The sequence below is a fragment of the Lutjanus erythropterus genome, chromosome 10 (genome assembly GCF_056507025.1).
Source record: "Lutjanus erythropterus isolate fLutEry1 chromosome 10, fLutEry1.hap2, whole genome shotgun sequence".
NCBI lineage: Eukaryota > Metazoa > Chordata > Actinopteri > Lutjaniformes > Lutjanidae > Lutjanus > Lutjanus erythropterus.
This window is the reverse complement of record NC_139326.1, coordinates 20,744,999-20,765,847: the sequence shown is the minus strand read 5'-3', so window position 1 is coordinate 20,765,847 and position 20,849 is coordinate 20,744,999. Positions and strand designations below refer to the sequence as shown.

The 20,849-nt window shown below is 38.9% G+C and overlaps 3 protein-coding genes across 3 annotated transcripts; 2 read left to right on the top strand and 1 right to left on the bottom strand.

The window, feature by feature from the left end:
- Positions 1–251: 251 nt before the first annotated feature.
- LOC146320388 (cell division cycle protein 20 homolog B-like) lies at positions 252–14,880 on the top strand. The gene is made up of 12 exons (XM_084728628.1): positions 252–940; positions 1,260–1,319; positions 6,793–7,009; positions 7,837–7,946; positions 8,220–8,271; positions 9,429–9,545; positions 10,227–10,447; positions 10,582–10,676; positions 11,175–11,403; positions 12,640–12,765; positions 12,849–12,972; positions 13,429–14,880. Exons 1-12 carry the CDS (start codon positions 908–910, stop codon positions 13,524–13,526), a joined length of 1,482 nt encoding a protein of 493 aa, XP_084584754.1. The 5' UTR covers positions 252–907; the 3' UTR covers positions 13,527–14,880.
- On the bottom strand, positions 3,021–5,925 carry gpx8 (glutathione peroxidase 8 (putative)). The gene is made up of 3 exons (XM_084729531.1): positions 5,650–5,925; positions 5,224–5,485; positions 3,021–3,600 (listed from the first exon to the last, which is right to left on the bottom strand). The coding sequence occupies exons 1-3, from the start codon at positions 5,854–5,856 to the stop codon at positions 3,437–3,439; spliced, it is 633 nt and encodes a 210-aa protein (XP_084585657.1). The 5' UTR covers positions 5,857–5,925; the 3' UTR covers positions 3,021–3,436.
- Positions 14,881–16,218: 1,338 nt separating the features above from the next.
- Positions 16,219–20,103, top strand: LOC146320387 (uncharacterized). Its single transcript, XM_084728627.1, has 5 exons — positions 16,219–16,404; positions 16,934–17,302; positions 18,337–18,642; positions 18,738–18,860; positions 18,946–20,103. The coding sequence occupies exons 1-5, from the start codon at positions 16,359–16,361 to the stop codon at positions 19,044–19,046; spliced, it is 945 nt and encodes a 314-aa protein (XP_084584753.1). The 5' UTR covers positions 16,219–16,358; the 3' UTR covers positions 19,047–20,103.
- Positions 20,104–20,849: the final 746 nt, after the last annotated feature.

Genomic DNA, 20,849 nt, shown 5'->3' with positions numbered 1-20,849 from the left:
TTTAAACTTAGTTTATTTGCTATGTAATATTTCACTATTACGGGTTAAATAAAATTGAAATATTTTGCAAACTGCAACTGTAGAATCTAAATTACTACTTCTACTCTAACTTCTGCTAAGTTAACTAAAATATTTTCCTTCATAACTAAAATTAAATTAAATCAAATCAAATCAAAACAAATAACAAAAGTAAAATAAAATATAAATAATAATATAAATATAATAAAAACTGTCACTATAGCAGTTATTACGGTTGTTATCAGGTTTGTTATGTCTATCTTTATTAGGTCTATGTATTTTTCTTGCCTATTACTGAAGTGAAAATAATTATTTTACTCAGAGTCTAAATATTGATTTCCTTTTTAATGTAAATGGCCTGTTAACCTTATTGATTAATAATAATCTCCTCGCTAATTATCATCATTAATAGGCCTAACTTCTTCACCCAAACTACAGAGGCTACAGAGTACAGGCTGGGTCTGGTAGTTAAAGGATAAACTGCGTGTATTGACACATCCTAAAGAAGTAAAAGTGTGTCCTTGTGCGGGTTATAAACTGATAAACTGACTGATGACGCCTCCACCTTTACAACATTACCGCGTTGCTCTTTTTATCTTTTACTGTGTCTATTTGTCTCCAGTAGAAACCAGGACGCGGAGGGAATCCCTGAACATGAGCAGCAGCCACTTAATTAAAAAAAAAAAAAAAAAAAAAAGTCCACCTAACGGCCAGTAGCGGATCAGAGGACGGAGCTTCGCGCTCTGTCGTCCGCTCGGGGAGACTATTTAGGAGGAGTCCGTCCAGGAGAGCAGACAACAGGTGCACCGGGCGTGACAGGACCGGCTCCTCACACAGACCCACAGGGAAGGAAGGGAATCATGTCTTTATTATGTAACAGAAACTGAAGATGCGTCTGAGGATTGAAGAGTCAATTGACTGGGTGAGTAAATCCCTAAATGATAAAAAATAAATAAATAAATTACCCAATAGGTGTTTCTTTAGTGTCACTTATGACCTGCTGTTGCTGCTACTGCTACCAGGCAACCACTTCAGACTCAAAACATATGACTGTCTTTTTGTGTTTACTGTTAAATGTTCATAAAATAAACCATATTTACTGCTACTCATTTTAACATTGATAAAATAAACCCTGACTTTCTGAATGATTATGTGAAAATATGATTGTAACCTATGATAAAGTTGTTTTTTTATGATAATGAGCACAGCATTGACTAAAGTCTTTTTGTGTTCATGACCAGGACAATATGAGGACAAAGTTGAGAGACTGTCTGGGAAAGAGAAGACACTGTCCCTTAAAGGTAAGACAGGAGAAAATCTGCAAAACAACCAACACTCTCAGGTGAAGTGTGCACCGTGCTGGCTGCGTCTCCTCCTGCAGCTTGTGAGGCGACAGTGTGGCAGTGTACTGCTGCTGGCTGTGTTATCTGACTGACAGCTGTCAGCTACACTCCTCACTGCTGCTACTCAGACATCCCACAGGCTTGTATCACACTTCACTCACCTGTAGAATAAAAAAGTCAAAAACTGAATGAAGTCAGGAGGTGAATGAATCAAGAGAATATTAAACTCAACTTTTTAACTCAGTGATGAACATTCAGCTCAACATCAGTTCAACATAGTCAAATCCACACATTTGCATGCAGCAGGCCTGTGAGTTGTGACTGGTTGGGAGGCAGTGTAATGTTAGCTGACTTTTCTGTTGCCAGCTCACACTGCTCTGCTACCTTAACAGTTGCATCTGACTATAGCCTACTGATTCGTTTATTACTCGTTCACATGACGAGATGTGAGGCATCCTTGAGGTGTGCAGAAACTTTGCACAGAGGAGGATAAGGTTTATTTTAAGGAATTTGTAGGCAGCTGGTCTGCATATGCTTATTTTCAATGTTTGAGCCTCTGATATCACAAAGAGCTAAAATAGAGCAACTGAGACAGATAATATCGTCTGGATTCTCTTATCATGGGTGGCTGGTAGGCAGTGTCTTGTTAGCTGGTTGATTGTGTGTGTGCCAGCTTACCTGCTGCTGCCCTCCAGCTGTCCATTTAAATCCACAGCAGCAGCCCCAGACATGTTCTGCAGTTAACATGTAACTTCTATCAGTTCAAAACAGCAGGTTAAGTTTCAGGTCTGTGGCTGCGCTTTTGATAAAAGAAGCCATTTTGAAATGATTCAGACTGAGAGGTAGCCTGTGCCAAATACACCAAAATGAGTTATAAAGCACTGGCTCCCGACGTCTCGAGGGGTCAAAAACATTTCATGGAGGTCGAAAGGTCTTCATTTTATGGGGTGGGGGGAAAACTTTTAAAAACTCTAGTAGGCCTATATCTCAGCTTTACATTTATTTATGTTGAGAAAACTAAATTAAAATGATTATTGTGCACAGTGAACACAAGCTATATTGACACAGCCTTCGCTCAAACAGCCTTGTCCTGCATTACAAAATATAGAATTAAAACAACCACAGAACAATGGCCAAGCCTCAGGGAGAAGAAAACACTGAATTTTGTCAAAAAAGAAACCTACTGGGTATGTATGGTTGTAAATACAATACAAAACACAGACAGAATTGCACAAAAGTTACTAAAAAATATCAGGAAAACTAATTTCTGATGAAAATTTATCCAAATCGTTAATTTTACTTTACTTTAACTTTCTGCTGGGTTAATTGTACAGTTTATGTTCTGTACTGTTATTGTTCAGTATTGACTATAATATGAAATGTCCATAAACTATGTCACTGGGTCAGAGGTCTTCACTTTACTCAATGATATCAAAGCGGAACCACCGTTATATATATCAAATAACAAAATCAACCACCGAGCACAGAGAATCTGCATCAATATGCAGTTAATTAAGTAGCTCTATGCATTTGTTCTTGCTTAAAACCAGAACAAAAGATGCTGAGCTCATTAGTAAAATCAAACAATTGTGAAATCATTTTACTCTTCTCTCTTTACTCTTGAGGTTTCATAATTTTCAGGGCTTAAATTAAAATGGGTCAAAATGAAATGCATTTTAATGTTAACATTTGAAACAGATGGTACAAAGTACAGACTGAGCCAAAAACATTTGTAAAAATCCAAATCTTCACTGGTTAAACAATCCTTCAGCTGCAGCAGTGGTCATTATTATCAGGAATGTTCATCATGATTGTCATTTGTAACCACAGGATGGTCCCTATTCATACAGATTAACACACAACACAACACACAATCTGACTAGCTTCGATGACTTTGACTGCTTTTGTGGCTAAAACTGGTGGATCTTTTTTCATCCTGCATGTTTCTGGAGCGAGACGTCACCCAACCACACTCACTGGAACAGTCCAGAGTCCAGTCGTTCCTCTGCCGTCAGAGCACAGGATACACCGACATCACACAGAGATGTGTGTTCAGTATCTATCAACAAGCTCCATCATAGCTCCACCCGTTTCTTCAGGATGATTTCTCGCACCAACGCAGTGACCTCTTGTCGAATGCTATCCAGGGACTCGTCTGTTCGCCAGAAACGGACCACTTTCCCCTCTGGATTCACCAGAAACTTCCAGAAGTTCCATTTTGGCATTTTCTGCACAGAATCTGAAACACAACATTCAGTACATCAAACAACTGAAATTTAGACAGAAACCCAGTGTAATTACAGATCATCGGTGGTGGAATGAAGTATGCACTTTACTTGAGTATTTGCATTTTCACACAGCTTTATACTTCTACTCCACTACATTTGTCTGACAGCTTTAGTTATTTCACAGAATTTTTAAAACTCTTCCAGGTATAAGCAGGGTTTTGAGTTTGAATGTTTCTGATAAACTGAAGGATGAAGTGTTCCTTTATGAGATGACAAAATTATTCTTCTTATGCTAAATAATCGATTTTAAAAGCCTCTTTTATTAGCTGGAAAATACATCATCACAAAGCTGAATAGAAAAGATGACTTTTTAGAGATAAGTGGTTCACAGGGCAGTGATGCTACAAACATATGATGATTTTATAAAAGATGATGCCTTGTTGTAAATTTAACTATCCAACATTATATAAAGCAGGTCTGGGCAATACATTGATATCAATACAAGAAATGGGACTAGACATCTTAGATTCTGGATATCATTACATTGTGATACTGCATAAGTGTCCACATTACTGATGATTATTGAATGGTCAAAAATATTGTGATATTTGCTTTATCAATATTGCCCAGCCCTAGTTTACGTTTTGTAATTTTAGAGAAAAACTACTCTCTCTCTCTCTCTCTAGCTCAACCATAAACATCTACAGCAGTACAATGCAACATACACATTAATGCAGCAGTGATATTAATCCAAAAACATCATATATGATAGTAAAACACTGACAAGGACCATTTATCGCAGAATTTACTTTTTCATGTCAGTAAATCTTGCTGATAATACTGACAGACATTGACTTTTACTTGAAGTGGACTATTTTCCCATTGTGATATTAGTACTTTTACTTAAGTTTTACTTAAGTCTGATATGAATACTTGCAGATTATTGATCCTTATTTATGTCTAACTGGCTGATGTGCATGAAATAAAACCAAAACTATCTCTCATAGGAGTGTATAATATAGATAAAATCTTTATCAATATATTGAGACATACATTTCCCTATAAAGCAACTGGATAAACTGGATAAAATAACCAGATAGGCATGGCTGTTCCAGCTAATCTAACACAGGGACTAATCAAGAGTGTAATTATGTATTTTATATGCTGTGGTATATTTCATTCAGGGTATGACAGTTATTTAGTTTAGTTTTGTTGAATCGAATAACAAACATTTACCGGTAAGAGTTTCACAAAAGACTTTTTTCTGACTTTCACCTGGGGTCATGAACATTCAAAGGGAATACTCAGAAATCCAAGTCAGGCTGAGTAAGCAAAGACAACTGGGTATGTGTGATTTTAAGACAAATATAATAACTGATTTATAATTTCAGAATTACTTTACCATAAAAAAAAAACATTTTACTGCAGCCTGACTGTGGTGCAGTTAGAGTTCAGACTGTACTTCCTGTCAGACAGCTGCAGAGGAGTCATAGGTGTCATCATTTGAACTTAAGGGAGATGCAAATATAGATTTTAATTATAGTGATGATGTCCTGTCCACTCGAATATGTGTACATGTATTTTTTGTAAAATATTATGTACAGCAGACAGATGAGGTTCTAGTTCGTGCCAACCTGTGAGGAACTTGAAGGCAGGTTCAGCCTCTGAGCCCATTATTTTGATCCTGCTGAAGAAGGGAAAGGTGACGCCATAGGTGGACTTGGCGAACGCCTCGATGTCCCGGCTGGTCCCGGTTTCTGTGTCCCCGAACTGTCCGCAGGGAAAGGCCAGGACGTTGAAGTGAGAGGTGCCCAGCTCCCGGTGGAGGTCCCGCAGAAACCTGTAGTTCAACTCCGTCTGCTCGCTGTGACTCGCCACGTTTACAACCAAAGACGCCTGAGCAGAAAAGGGAAAAACAGGGTTTAACCAAACTATAAGAAATAATAGAAATATACATCGTATGCAACGCAAACCCCCCTTCAACAGGCAGTGGATAACTCAGATGAAGTTTGCACAGATTTCGTCTGACAGTGACGTGACTGGTGATGATGTGGACTTACTTTTCCTCGGTACTTCTCCAGAGACACCGTCCTCCCCTTCGCGTCTTTGACCTCGAAAGAATAAAAGTCCGCAGGTTTTCTGGGCTTCACCAGCTGCGTCTGCAGGAGGAACAAACACCCGACACCGACCGTCATGCTCAGCAGCACCCGCAACTTCTTCGCTTTGGGGTTGGAGGACTTGGCAGGGTAGCCCCCTAAGGCCTCCATCTTGGAGGGGGAAGAACAAACCGTGGTCGGACTTCGGAAAGGAGGGGTTCCTGCCAAAAACCTCGACCGGGGCGGATCGACGAGAGGAGCGCAGTAAATACCAAAACTCAGGCAACTGTTCCTTCAAAATAAGAGGAAAACAGTTATGCACCCAAAACGCGAGCGGTGTCTTAAGGCAAACACTTACAAGGGCCTCCACATCTTTTATTCTCTTTTTTCCAATTCTCCAATGATTACAAAGTAATAAAATAAACTTATGGATTTTTAGAACAAAAACACTTTTTAAAATATAACTTTGAGGTGTTTTACAATGCCTTTGGTAGCTTAAAGCTGAAAACTAAACCACTGAAACCACTAATAAACACAAAGGACCTAGTGACCTTCTTAGCAACCACAGTGATGGAGGACCAACTCTCTGATCTTTAACTTAGTAAAGTAAAAGTAGCAGCACTAAAAGGTAAAATTATCGGTTACAAGTAATAGTCCTGCATGCAACATCCGGTAAAAATAAAACAGTGTTAGTGTCAAAATATACTTTATTAATTAATGATGCATGAATGTGTAGGATACATTTTGCAGCTGGTAAAGGTGGAGATACTTAAATGACTTTACTGGGCAGTTTAATCATAATTTATATATTTATTAAATAGTGTATGTAGGCATCTTGTGTTATAAACTAGCATATATTTAAAGCTCCACACTTCAAATTGTGCAATACTTAAGTAAATGTACTTATATGCATGCAATGTAATATAATGTAATTTTCCTGTGTGCTTTTGCCGTGAAAACTTTAACCGGAAATTGTTGTTTATGTTGCGAACATGACACTAGTAACGTTATGTGTTCTGGCGTTTGTAGACTGATGAAGTTTGTGTCAGTTTTCAGTATATTTAGACGTTTGAGGCTAACAGTATTTATTGTTTTTTGTTTTCTTAGGGACAACATGACTTCCGTCACATATCCTACAAGCGTTTCAGGAGGAGGATCATCCAGAGGAGCAGCAGTGAGGGTCCTGCTGCGAGTACACCTCTGGCCACTGGGTGGCAGTGTGAAGCCAGCTTTGAGTTTGATTCAGTCTGCCAGAGACTGGAGCTGGACTCTCCACCCAGACACCATGAACCAGAATACAGAGTCCTGCAGGGAGATATTCAAGGTAAACAACTAACAGTGTATGACGGAAAAAGGTAGAAGGAACTTCCTGTCTGTGAGACTGATATCACTCATCACACCCCTGCACACAAACACAACATCTAAAACATCTTCTTCATAAATGTTGTGGCCAATAAGGAAATATCCAAACTCAGCTGCAGTGCTGGAATTCACTTACTTGAACTATTACTTTTTCCTGCACTGCAGCTATAGTTACTAGTTAGGCTTAAGCAGGCTTAGTTTTAAAGCTAGAGTGAAGATAGTGGTATTACATGAAGCTATGTGACCTAAGGCAATCATTCCCCGAGACTGAAAGAATTTATTTGGGTCACCAAGTAACTCAAATACAATGATAAAGGAAGCAATTAATAAAAAAAAAAAAAAAAAAGGACCCACCTGCAGTGGCTCTATGCCCCACCAGTAGGGCCAGCCCCACAGTTTGAGAACCTCTGTATTGATGTGTGATGATGTTATTTCTCATAGTAGCTATTTAACTGTACATTTTAAAACTTGAACATGATAATGATAATTTGTTCAAATTAAATTCAGTTACTGTGGGCAGTGTAATCAGGTCTATGCCAGAACATGAACTTTCTGACACTCTTTAGAATTTCAGTTATTGTGAGTTTCACCTAAAATGTAGATTTCTTTATTTGCTAATCTGTTGTAAAATCATCTGATGGCTTGTAATATTCAAAATAAACAGTGTTTAAGTTGAGAAGTCATGTTAGGTCTTGCTGTTTTTCTGTGAGGAAACAGTAGATTTATTACATCAACATTTTGTGATGAAGGTGTGTGATATTTTCTGTGATATCATCTTCTCCCAATCAGAGACAGCGTTGGCAGGAGACGTGTCCCGTGGCAAGGCTGTCATACCTCTGAACACACTACAGACTGTCACTGCCAGAGAGTGGCCTGCCGCAGAAAATGCTCCAGAGCAGGTTTGTGTAAGGAACCTGCACTGTAGTTATCATTTTTTGTGCATTATGTGCCCACAAGAAAACAAAACAAAAGATGTGCAGAGATAAAAGTGTGTGTCAGACTCTGCTGCAGGCTGTCTTTCTATCCTACATGATCATATCAATAATTATGTTGAAAACTGAGGCAGAACATTAAGCTAACTTTTGAGACCTTCTGAAGTTTTTTGATGAAAAGTGAATATAAACATCATGTAAAAGGCAAAATCTAAAAAGAATCATTCATTTGTTTTGCAGGGATTTGAGTGGAGAGCTGCAGCTCAAGACCATGTCAATACCCAACAAGCCGGTATGGCAGGAATGTCTTTTCTTTCACTACATTCGTACAGTTACACGCAAAGAGAAATGACTGAATGGTAGAGTAATGCTGCATGATGTCATACCAGGAAACGAGAATGAATGGGTGAAACACGTTTTAAGCACCTGAAACTGCTGAAGGACTGTGAGAGACCTGTCTTTATGTGTATGTTTGCTGATATAATTGTATTAGTATGTTATCGCTGGTGGGTTGGGACCATATTGTAAAGAACATGACATTTGAACAGCATAAGATATTAAATGTTTGATAGAAATCATTGTTATAATAAAACACAAGTTTCCTCAGTGCAAAGGGGTTTAGCTTCAACACAGTTCACATCTTGGGGTTTCAGCTTTATTCAACCTTGTCATGTGTACTTTAATGTGTGTCTCTGCTGGCCTCAGTGCAGCAGTGAATATGGTTCTAATATGGTTTTCATTAAATTCAAAGGAGCATACAATTAAGTTCAAAACAGTGATGATAGTCAAAAATACATCATAGCCTAGTAGGAGAAAAGGCAGTTTAGGAGCTGATAGGAAAGTCTCCATTGTGAATTCAGCAGCAACAACACACATCACTCTTCAGCAGTTAGGTAGCTCCATGACATTGATGTCAGCAATAGGGAATGTTAAAACCACATTCATCAGGGGACTGGATCACTGTGAATGATCTCCTGCTACACTGGAAATTTAACAACTCTACCGATCAATAGAAGACAAGTTTTATTTCAGCACAGAAAACGTTACGCTTCGTAACATGTTGCTTTCATAACAGGAGGTATGGGCTTGGTCCGGACTTGACCTGCCATTCAGTCTGCATTCAGACCTCAGATCTCACTTTGAGAAGCCCTGCTTTATTTCATGACACCGTTATAAAATCTTTTGAGAGTGCAGCTTTACACTAGAACATGACATTGAAATGAAACAAATGTCTTAATGAGAAGTCCAAAATGCAGGCTACAACTGTAGTTAAGCCAAGAATTTTTTTTTGACACAATAATAGACAGCCAAGGTCAAAACCAAACATGTATGACTGAGTTGCTGATTCTACCTTTTTGACTATTGAAATTGAATAACTTTTCAATTTAATAATGAAATTGTGACATACGCTTTATGGACCCAGTGACAACAGTCATGTTTCCATTGCAGGTTCTGATGAGAGAGGACATGATTTGCAGCCATTTGCTGTTCTGGACAAAGTTCCTTCAAGTCTGGAGGGAAAGTCAGTGGTGAAGCTGGCGGCACCGTCACTGCTAAATGACTACTGTAAGAAACAAATCATTATTTTCTGCATTATTTTCACTAAAGAAAACTAGACCAGCTCTCAGTGCTACTTTGCCTGTGACACTCAGCATGAAGTCCGTTTGTTCCTACTGAAGATGTAAATCTTTAAAAATGGGTCATAAATATGTGGCTTAATTTTATATAAAGTGCTCAGTATTTTTTTAAATCATCACATCATTGGCAGACAGGGGTGTGTGTTTTTGCCTCCTTTCTCTGGAAATCAACAATCAGCTGCTTAGTTTTGCCGACGTTGAGCAGTAGGTTGTTTTCTGTGCACCACTCTGCAAGACTGCTGATTTCCTCCCGATATATGGTCTTATCATTGTTCTGAATCCGCTCAATGATGGAGGTGTCATCTGCACATTTCACAATAGAGTTTTCTCCATGTCAGCAGCTGCAGTCATGAATGCACAGTGTGAATATGAGGGGGCTGAGCAGACGGCCCTGGGGGACTCCGGTGTTGAGTACTAGAGTATCATATGTGGCATGGCAAGCCAATAGCAAAATTTAGCTTCTGACTGGTGGCTTTAACAAAAGACAGAATCACACCAGTGAAACATTTAATCAATAAAATGCTGTCAGTTAAGATTCGTTCTGTTTATCAGTACTTGGCACGGTATATCCTCTGTAGTCCTTCTCTCTTTTCCATCTCTTCCCCTTCAGACTCTAATCTTCTCGACTGCAGTTGTAATGGTATGATTGCATTAGCACTGGGCTCTTCTGTTTACATTTGGAATTCAGAAACTCAAGCTCTAGTGGGACATTTGGATCCGAGTCCACAACCGGGACGACCATCAGACCGTCAGACTCGGTCCATCTCGTGTTTGTGCTGGAGCAGAGACGGCAGAGCTCTCTGTGTTGCGACCAGGCGTGGAGACATACAGGTAAAAGTTAAATTAGTGAAGAGACGGTGGCAGCTGATTCATACAGACTGTGACATGGGGGGGCTTGTGTGAGGGGAAGTGTAACACCCAGCAGGATGGCAGTTTGTGGTGTCTCTCTGTCTTCTACTCTTTAGTTGTGGGATGTTGAACAAAAGCAGAATATGAGGCGTCTGCCGTCACACTTGTCTGTGGTCAGAGCTCTTTCCTGGAAACAGCACTTACTCAGCAGGTGAGTATGAAGGTAGCAAAGACTTTAAGTATCATTCTTATGCTTGTATCTTTATTGTGGTAATTGCAAATAAAATATATAATGCATTCCTGGAATATGAAATTATAAAAATATGTTTATTTCAAAGTATTAGCAAAGCAACAGTCAGCCATGCATGAAATAATGTAAGGAAGGAGTATGGGTCATTTTTAACCCATGTTGTGCATGAGAAGGGTAGTGATGAATAAAGATAAATAAGGTAAATATGATTTGTGGTGATCAAAACCAAGTTAATTGAGGAGTACTTGGAATACTGAGTGATGGAATTAGTTTATTGCAAAGATATAAATAAATAAAAACTAAGTGAAATCACATGTTAAAACTTCATTAAAGCAACAGTGACACAGAAAACGTTGGTTTTCAGCCACATCCAAGGCTATATTGGTCTAAGGAGATGTAGCTGCTGTTAGAAGAGCATCACAGTTAGCATCGATATGAAGTGTTCAGTTCATCTTACAGCGGTTCTGTTCTCGGACGGATCCATCACGTCGACACTCGGGCTCCTGCCCCTCTGATAGGTGCAGCCGTCCAGAAGGACGGGATCTGTAGCCTTCAGTGGTCACCGGGAGATGACCAGCTGGCCAGCGGGTCCACAGAAGGCCTCCTCTGTATATGGGACAGTGATGTCACAGGGCTCACAAGGTCACGTCAGCCAATCACTACAATGAGACAGCCCAGTGCTGTTAAGGTCAGTGTATGCTTCATAACCAGGATTTTATTAGGAAATTAAAACCCTGCTTCTACATGTATTTTGCTTTTTATATTTGTTAGTTTTCAATTTAGATAAGTTTTTAGAAATCTTTTTTTTTCTGAAGTTTCAACATCCATCATTATAACCATAAGGGATCATAGGAAACTGTGTTTCCACCAGTGTTTTCTGTGAACAATGATAAAAAGAGTAAACCTGTGTGATTAATGATTAAATGTACTGTGATACGGAAATGGCTGTACTTATGTCAAATGTTTGGTACCACTGCATTCAATTGCTTCAATTATTTCAATAACACCTGCTTTAATCCAGTGTAAATCTGATATTTAGCATGTCAAATGAATGTTAAACTTACATTTGTGTTTTTAAAAGAAAATCAATCAAGGCATGATAAATATGTAAAATCAGAATTTTGGATTTTGTCATGTGAACACAGGCCTTGACAGTTTCTGTGGCAAATGTTGTGTTTGTACCTCTAACAGAAAGGTAGAGGCTTTTCTTTAACTCAGGCTACTTTAAACCTGCTCTGGATTCGATGTTGAAAAACAATAAAACATGAAAACTTGAATACTTTTTATAGGCACCGTGTCTTGGACTCTACTAGTCAGACTTTAATGAAATATGTCTGTACTGTACTGTACATGTACATGTACATGTCCATGACAGCATCTCTTTGAGGCTGTGCTGTTGGACTTGGTTTCCATCTTAATTTAGCATGTTTGCATGGTGACATTTGCAGGCATTTGGTAATAAAGTATTGGTACAAGTACAAATTGAAATTTTGACATGATGTGGCACTAGATAAAAAATCAGGGGATCACCAAAGTTATTATAATTTATCCTGATGCAGTGGACATGGATCTCCAGTTAATACAGTGATTGTTAAAATGATGGACGATGGACAGACCAATCGACTGACACTGCCATCAGTTCAGCTCCACTGCTAAAGACATGAGGTGATGACATATTTGGTGTTTTTAGGATTGACACAACTACAATCATCTTGCAAGCAGCTGAGTGTTCTGCTGTCTGACTCGATGATGACTAATCTCAGCCCCTGTGAACTTGAGTGACATGTTACTCCTTTGTATGTTTCAGGGCTTTAAAGAAACTGTGTTATTTGATCCTGCAGCTATTCACTGCTTTAATAACCAGACAGTCTGCTGACTATTGTGTGAGTGAATGCTTGTGTTTTCGTTGTGTTTGTGTGTTTAGGCAGTGGGATGGTGTCCATGGCAGAAAAAGACGATTGCTACCGGAGGGGGGTGGAAAGACGGAGAGCTGAGAATCTGGGACACAGATTCAGGGACTTGTTTGACTTCTGTCAACACCAATTCACAGGTGCAGACGACTCAAAGTGTAACAGAAGTGTTTTTACTGTGACTGAATGTCAAAAAGACCATTTCTAATAACTTCATTTGCAGGTCTGTTCTCTACGATGGGCTGAACAGAAGAGATGTCTTGTCACAGGTCACGGCGTTCCTCAGCACCACATCACCTGCTGGAGCTGGGAGTTTCCCTCCCTCAGCCTGACCTGCCAGCTCAGAGGTTAGAGAGCCTGAAATATGATTAATGTGCAACTTCTGTTTAACAGTGTCGCCCTCATAGGAATAAATGTACTGCATCCACATAGCAGCATCAGTGTGTCAGTTGAACCATTGTCACTGAGATATTTAATAGTCATTTTCTGTTGAGTCATTCATGTCCTGGTCTTCCAGTAAATGGAAACCTATGAATTAACCACATAAAAAGTCATTACGTTTGATATGAGACGTCACAGTTTCCTGTGGTTTAGTGAATGGTTCAGGGACTGGGGTGGTTAAAGCGAAGTAAAGTATTTATTTGATGCCCCCTCTCCCATGTTATTTGTGATGCATTGTGTATCTATGTAATGTAAGTGTTAAATGTCCTGTCTGTAAATAAAAGGAACAGCAACACCTCTGCTTTATATGAGAAAGAAGGTATTTAAACATCAAAGTTCAACCATGTTTTTGTTGCTTTCAGGTCATTCTCAGCGAGTCCTGCATTTGGCCTTAAACCCTGACAGTACTCAGATTTTCTCTGCTGGAGCCGACCAGCGTTTTCACATCTGGGGTCTGTGATTATCATCAGCACTGAACAGGGGCAGTGAATATTATCTGCTTCTCGTCTCGTTTAGCTCAATCTCTTGGAGAAAGCGCATTTCCTGTCCTCTGCTCTGAACTAGCCTCAATGCAACACGAGCTTACCACAGTCAAATTTATTGTCACCTTATGAAAGGTCATGCATCACAACTGAAAGATAATGAGTCTTTGACAAAATAAATAAGACAATATTTTATTCAACTTCTGTACAATATATTCATATGATATTTGTTTTTGTTGTTGTTTGTTTGTTTTACAGATTTACATATTTAGAAGTTTTACTTTTTGGTGATTGCAATATGGATAACAAGGTAGATTTATTCATTGTTTTATAACTCAGTCAGAAGTAGTAGTTCCCTTTTTGCTGCTCACAAATATGACATTATATACAAAAAACATATACGTCAAATTCATTGAATGAATAATAAGTCATAGGAATAAAAATGAAACTTTTTTTGCACGGTGCAGGAGTGCTGAGGATGAATAAAGGAGTCTCATAGCCTGAGGAACGAAGCTGCTCTGTTGTCTGCTGATATAGCAATGCATATAAAAGATATAATAGGGTACTCATAAAAAAAAATACAGAAATACCTCAAAATAAATAAAATAAAATACCTCAACACAAAGTCATCCTCTTGTCACATGACAGAACTATGTCATGCTTGATCATCTCTTGACTTTAAACTTGATTTCAGCAGCCTTTTTTTTTTTGCTAAAGGACTCTCGCACACTGTCCAACTTAACCAAATTAACATTTTTATATGTGGCATTTAAACAATTAAATTAAGTCTGGTGGCTTTATTCTAATCCACAGCCTGTCCATTTTAAAGGGACAGTTCAGAATTTTGGAGATATCCACCTTCTCTTAAATATAATGGGACTAAATGACACTCGGTTTGTGGTGTTAAACACACCAAAAAAAAAAAAATTACATTTGAAAAGTTCAACACCAATGTCCAAAAATCATGACTTGGTAACTTAGTCCACAGACCTTTTGTGAGCAGTTTCATGTGGGAACTACTTTCATTCTGCAGTAGAATCTGCTGAAACTACTTCCTGCTAGAATTTATATAGGTCCTACATGTAACTGCTCACAATGTGGTGTGTGAATCATCTTGGGTAACTGGTTCATCATTTCTGAAAAGAAAGATTGCTGTTGAGTTTTTCAGATTGAGCACTACAAGTTGAGTGAGATTTTGTCCCATTATAATAGAGAAGGAAGACACTCCTACTACCAATATCTCCAAAACTCTGCAGCTCACACCAAAACATTTAGATAAATAGCATTACAGGCCAGGGGAAAGCTATGTATTTTTGATCTCAGGGTCCTTTTAAGGTTTTTTTCCCTGTGTGTTTTAATTGACACTTGTTAATGATGTTTGATCAGTTCCCACGGTAAACTGCCAGGGCATGATTTTACACTTAGAGTGCATTTGTAAGAGCTTACTTTAGTTATTTGGCAGCTCTCACGCTAAAATGACACATCAGTGCTGAGTAAAATTCTCATGGCAAAGGCCTGTGCGTTGAAAGATGTCTCACTATGTGACCACAGAGGACTTGAGTAACACTTTGAAATGGAAAAGTACCTGTGGTGAAGAGACAAGACCCCTATCTAATGTGATATGTCTTAAATGTGTGCGAGGGGTGCGATATGTGAGGTTTAGACTTTGTCACCACAGATGTCTGTTTGTCAGAGACTGCACCACAATACCTTCCACCAAGATACAGACTGATGATTTGATACTGTGGTCATGATATCAACTTTTGAGAAAAACAAATGTATAGAATATAAAACTCTAGTGCAAAAACAAATCAACAAACGGAAAAACAAGATCCGAAGAGTGAATACACAAATAGTACACCATACACCAGAAAAGAAAACCATAAAGACATGTTGAGAGGCCTTCTACTTGACAAACTGCTGAACCACTTCATCAAGATGTTTATATGAGCTTTGTTGTCAGTGGGACACAATAAGTAATTAATCAATAACAAAAAATGTGCATTAGATCAGGAAAAACCGGCTGAACAAGAACTCTTAAACGTGCATATCTTTATTGTATATCACTGTTTAGACTCACTGATATACCTGTGATGAGGTGCACAAATCAACTCAGATCAGTTGTTCTGATAAACATCCAAACCAGTCTTCAAGTATTCATCTTAGATAACACAGAGGAGAGGCTGACGTCAGCCTACACATTCATTTTTATTTTTTTCTAGAGGCCTCAGATTGTTCTAGTAACTCATTATCAGATTCAAACAAGCTCATAAAGTAGACTAAAACTAACATCATCCTGACTGCCTGCTCTCAAAATAGATCTCGGGGTGGAGCTACGTATCAGTATTTGTGCACCTCCTATAAAACCTGAGCACCTTTCTCCTCCTCTTCACACTGTGACATTGTTCAGCCTGTTCAGACACACGCCGCCAAACTGCGCAATCAGGTGTTTTTTGTTCACCTCTGTGACCTTTATGTAAAGTTTAGTAACACTCAAGCAGATGAGGTATTTTTCAGAAGTAAAATAAGATACATTTTTATACATTTTTTAGACGTCTGGAAAGACAAAGTATTTGGAAACAGGTCAGCAGGCGGCATGGCCACTCCCATTCTCTCCACCTGTTGCATCACCCCACCGAGTGAGCCGACTGTATAAACTGTAAACAGAGAGCGCTTTAGGCAGACAATGTGGAGAGACGAGGAGGTTACGCATCGCAAAAGAATATAATCAACTAGATAGCAGATCATCAGCTGTTGGATGGAAGAGGAATGAAAAAGCATATTATAAACAAACTTACGGATCCTACTGCATGTTTGCTTATGAGACGCAGATTCTGCAACGTCTGGCTGTTCTGGGTAACTGTTACCAAAAAGTCTTTCACTTAAGTCAAGCTTTGATATTGCACTTAATAAGACTGTTGTCATTTCAAATAATCGTTTAGTGAAATCCTGTACTCTGTAATTAAAAGTGCAACTAAATATCAGTTTGTTTTTTTTGTCATTTTGTGTCTCTTTGTAGTTGTTTTGCATCACTTTGTGGTAACTTTGTGTTTCTTTGTGGTTTTGCATCTCTTTGTTGCATCTCGTTGTCCTTTCTGTGATTGTGTTGTGTCTCTTTGCCTTAATTTTGCATGTCTTTGTGGTTAGAAATGAACTTACTGTATTTTTTTTTTTGTAATATTCTTGTAGTGTCATTATGTGCAGCTGTAATTTGAAGGACAAAATCAACAAAAACAAATACTGTATAGGATTTTGTTGTCAGAAACTAGATCCATGCATGGGTGCACAGCCATGGAGGCAGACCAGGGAGGCAGCTGGATTTCAGTGCACTGAAACAATAACTCATCTATTTCCTCTGTTCCTCTGTTAATGTGTCCTGACTCAGTGGTGTGCCATGACTTAGCAGTGGGCCAGATCATCTCACATTACTGCCTGGTCCACACACCGATGCCCTGGTTCAAAGCCCGGGAGTTTTGTCAGAGGCACTATGTCGACCTTGCTGTCCTGAGCACAGAGGAGCAATACTTCACTCTCCTAAATGCCACCTCTGCAAACAAAGCAAGCTTCTGGCTCGGCCTGCAGTATCAAAGCAGCCTGAGTGACTGGATGTGGGTGAATGGGGAGAGCCTGAGCTACGTTCACTGGTACCGGGAAAACAAAGAAGTCCGCTGTGGGAGTCTGGAGGCCATGTTGAAGAAAGACAAGAAGCTGCTGGCCCGCTACTGTGAGGAGCTGCACATGTTTGTCTGTCAGGGTGAGTAATACTGTTTGGTTGTACAATTTGGAAACTGGTGAATATTGTAGTTTCTATATGACATCAATGTAACAATCGTTTTTACTCTTCCAAGAGCAGAATGTTTTTTACATCCTGTACATGCTCATTAAAACAAACAGATACATATACAAAAATGCTTTAATACCCCCCACACTTATACTGTACATGCAGACAGACTCCCACCAGATTAGGCATAATGATAATATGTGATTTTGCTGTTGGACACAATAATGATAAAACTCTTTTGATTAAGGCTAAAATCCCATCCTACCTGGGCTTCTTGCTAACATATCATGCCATCCTTAATATTATAGTGTGAGAAACCTTGTCATTATCCTGACACAGCCATCATTAATGTCAGTAGTAACACCTGCTCTATTCCTAATATGACAAGTCAAAATGTCGGCTATGAGAAAGGTTTGTTCTCAGCTCTTTGTGGCCAAAAGAAAAGATAGTGTAAAGTGCAGTGCAGCACTGCATGCTGTCAGTCTCTGAAGTCTCCATTAGTTTGTTTCCCCCTACCTCCTGCTCTTGCCCCAACTATTCGCTTCCTGGAATATTAAGGATCTGTTCACACCTGAAAGTCAGAACAAAGGTCCAAACCAAGGTTCATGTTTCTGTTACATTATAGACATTTGATCCTATTAGTTTTGATTTCACATTGCAATAATGGAGCTCACCAATGAACTATAACTGTAATACCTACGTCCTGTCATCATCACCTACATGAGCTGTGTCTTTCTATGCCTGATGGACACATGTCAGTTCAATTCCATTCCTCTCTCATTCATTGAAAATAATTGAAATGTTTCAGAATTTTTGTAAGTTTTATAAGTGCCAAATGTCCATACCCAAACCCCAGCCAGTAATCTCTATGATGCCTAAAACCAACACTGGACCTAACCCCAGCTGCAGGGGACAAACACTCTTGTGACTTCAACACAGACCAGCCTTCAGGTTGAGGATGACCTTTAGTTTCTCTCTGACTTCCTCATTTCCACTCTTCCTCACAGGTCCAGTTTCTCCGCAGCCTGTGCTGGTGGACTCACTGGAGTCTGATCACGTGACTCTCAGCTGGAACGTCTCCGCATTTATGCAGATGACGCCACACAGTTACAACGTGACGACATGCACCAACACATGTGTCACGCTCCTCTACCCCTATACCAATGGCTCTGCCTTCATGAACATCAGCATCTACAACTTGACTTCAGCCACAGACTACTTCATGGAGATATCCACGTTTGTTGTTCGGCCTGACGTTACTGGTGAAAACGTGACTCTACAAAGTGACCCCACAGCTTTACATGTCAGAACAGGTGGGAAGGATGTACATTTAAATTCAATACCATATCAATAAAAGTTGTAATAATTTATTTGTATGTGATGTGTACTTGTGTTTTCTCTTCCTTAGTGGACTATGCTCATCAGAACGATGTCATCAGTGTCTTTTTGAAGTTGCTCAAGCTCGTGTCTCTTGCTCCTCCACTATGGATTCTTTATCGTATCCTGAAGAAAAGTAAGTTTCCTTTCTTACGTAAGAAAATTAATAGAATAAAATACAAAAACATATAAGCACATCAGATATTTATCCTCATGTGCCGTTCTTTATTCCCCTCCAGATGAATTCAGGGTGTCAGATCATGTTGCCTCACCAGTGGAGCTCTCGACTGAGGAAACGAGGGTTGACCTGATCCCAGAGAAAACCAGAGGAATTGGTTAAAAAGGGGCGTGAAACATCTTTTTTTAGCCACAATAGAAACAGTCCTGAGTATCAGTTCATGCACACCACTTCAACATGTAGAAAATGCAAAGTTTGACAAACCTGCAACAGTTGCTAATCTATGATTGCTGCTTGGAGGAGGGGCTTAGCGAAGGGTCAGTTGGACACAACTCGATTGATTAAGGAAGCTGGCCAGATGGTCAACTCACCTGGCAGTTGATGAGAACATAGACAAAAAAAAATATCCATGTGTCTTTGTAGATCATTTGCTTCACTGCTCCATTATCCCACATTTTTGCGTAAACCATCACAGTATTTCCTCCAGCACGGTATGATATGCTTTAACCCCACTTATATCTGCTGTTCAAGTTGCTGTTGTTTGGATTTTGTTATGCTTAAATGCACAATATGTAAATTCTACCTCTAGGGGTCTTTCGCCCTTAAAAAAAATAATTAAAGATGTAGTTTGATGATGTCGTGAGGTAGTGTAGGATCATGGGAGTTGCTGTCATCACTCTTAAACAACCACCATCACTGATGAAAATCAATCTGCCGTGATGCAGACAGAAATCATGTTCATGGGCAACGTAATATTAAAGTTTTATTTAAGCTACATTTAGTCATGTTCGCCGACTTCCTTCCTCACTCCTCTACCCACAAATCCAACAAATCTAGTGTTTTCCTGGAAGTTATACCAACTAGCTAGCAACAGCTGGCGGGAAACTCACCGTTACCTTGAATAAATTATGTATTTGAGATAATGTAAGTACACAACTCAACAAAATATAACATATGGAAATGTTATGTATAACATGTGGAACATTTTCACATGTATAACATGGAAATGTTAAATATTATAGCTTTAAACACCCTGTTCCTGTAGTCATTTGAGCCATTTTTTAAGATCTGTTTTTATTTGCCTTGCTAATGACGTCAGTGCAAATTTAACATTTCCTGCAGCTGCATCAGAATAAAAGCCTTTCAGTGGCACTTTTTGACAGCTAATTGTTGGTGGATTACTTTGAAACCTTTAAAAAAGGAAATGGACTTTACAGCATGCATGCATGTTATAGTAAAAACCTACATTTAATAGAAGTAAAACAAATTTCCAAAGAGCAGCAACTTCTTCCTTCTGAAATCTATTAAGAAATGTGTCAGTCTAATTAAGGTAAGCAACATCTGTTCCAGTGCCGCTTCTGCACAGAAACATATTAGCGCTGATTATGATCACTGTTTCTTAAGGAACAAGGCACAAATTCATTATGAGGGCATGAAAGGAAACATATATTTTATGTAGCTCATTGGTGTGTGGAGTTAGAGCTCTGTGCAGCTATGATGGCCTATCGTGTACTTCAATGGAAATTTAGAGGTATTTTTGTGTCATATTTTATTGTTGTTTATCCATCCATTTTCTAACAAAACTGTCAGATAACCTGCTTCAATTTGTCATTTCCTCATTTCACTCTTTATCATGGGTGATTGCAGTGTCAACATAGGTTTACTTCCAGATGTGAAATCATGACAAACATCTCTTCTGAAACCAGATACAAGTTCATGTAGTTTCACTGTTTAACTGTAGGTCGTATAGTTTTCACCAGCCAAGAGATGTTGAAGGTATAAGCTGCTTTTTTCCATATCTTTTTTGTTTGTTTGTTTGTTTGTTTGTTTTCTTTCTTTTTTTTTTCTTAGATACATTGGAACTTCACCCAGGTATTATCCATTTAGTTCGTTAATTTCAAAGGGAACAAGGTCCATAAATGTAAAAGTCTAAAGTTTGCTAAATCTTTGATTTATAGACTTGAC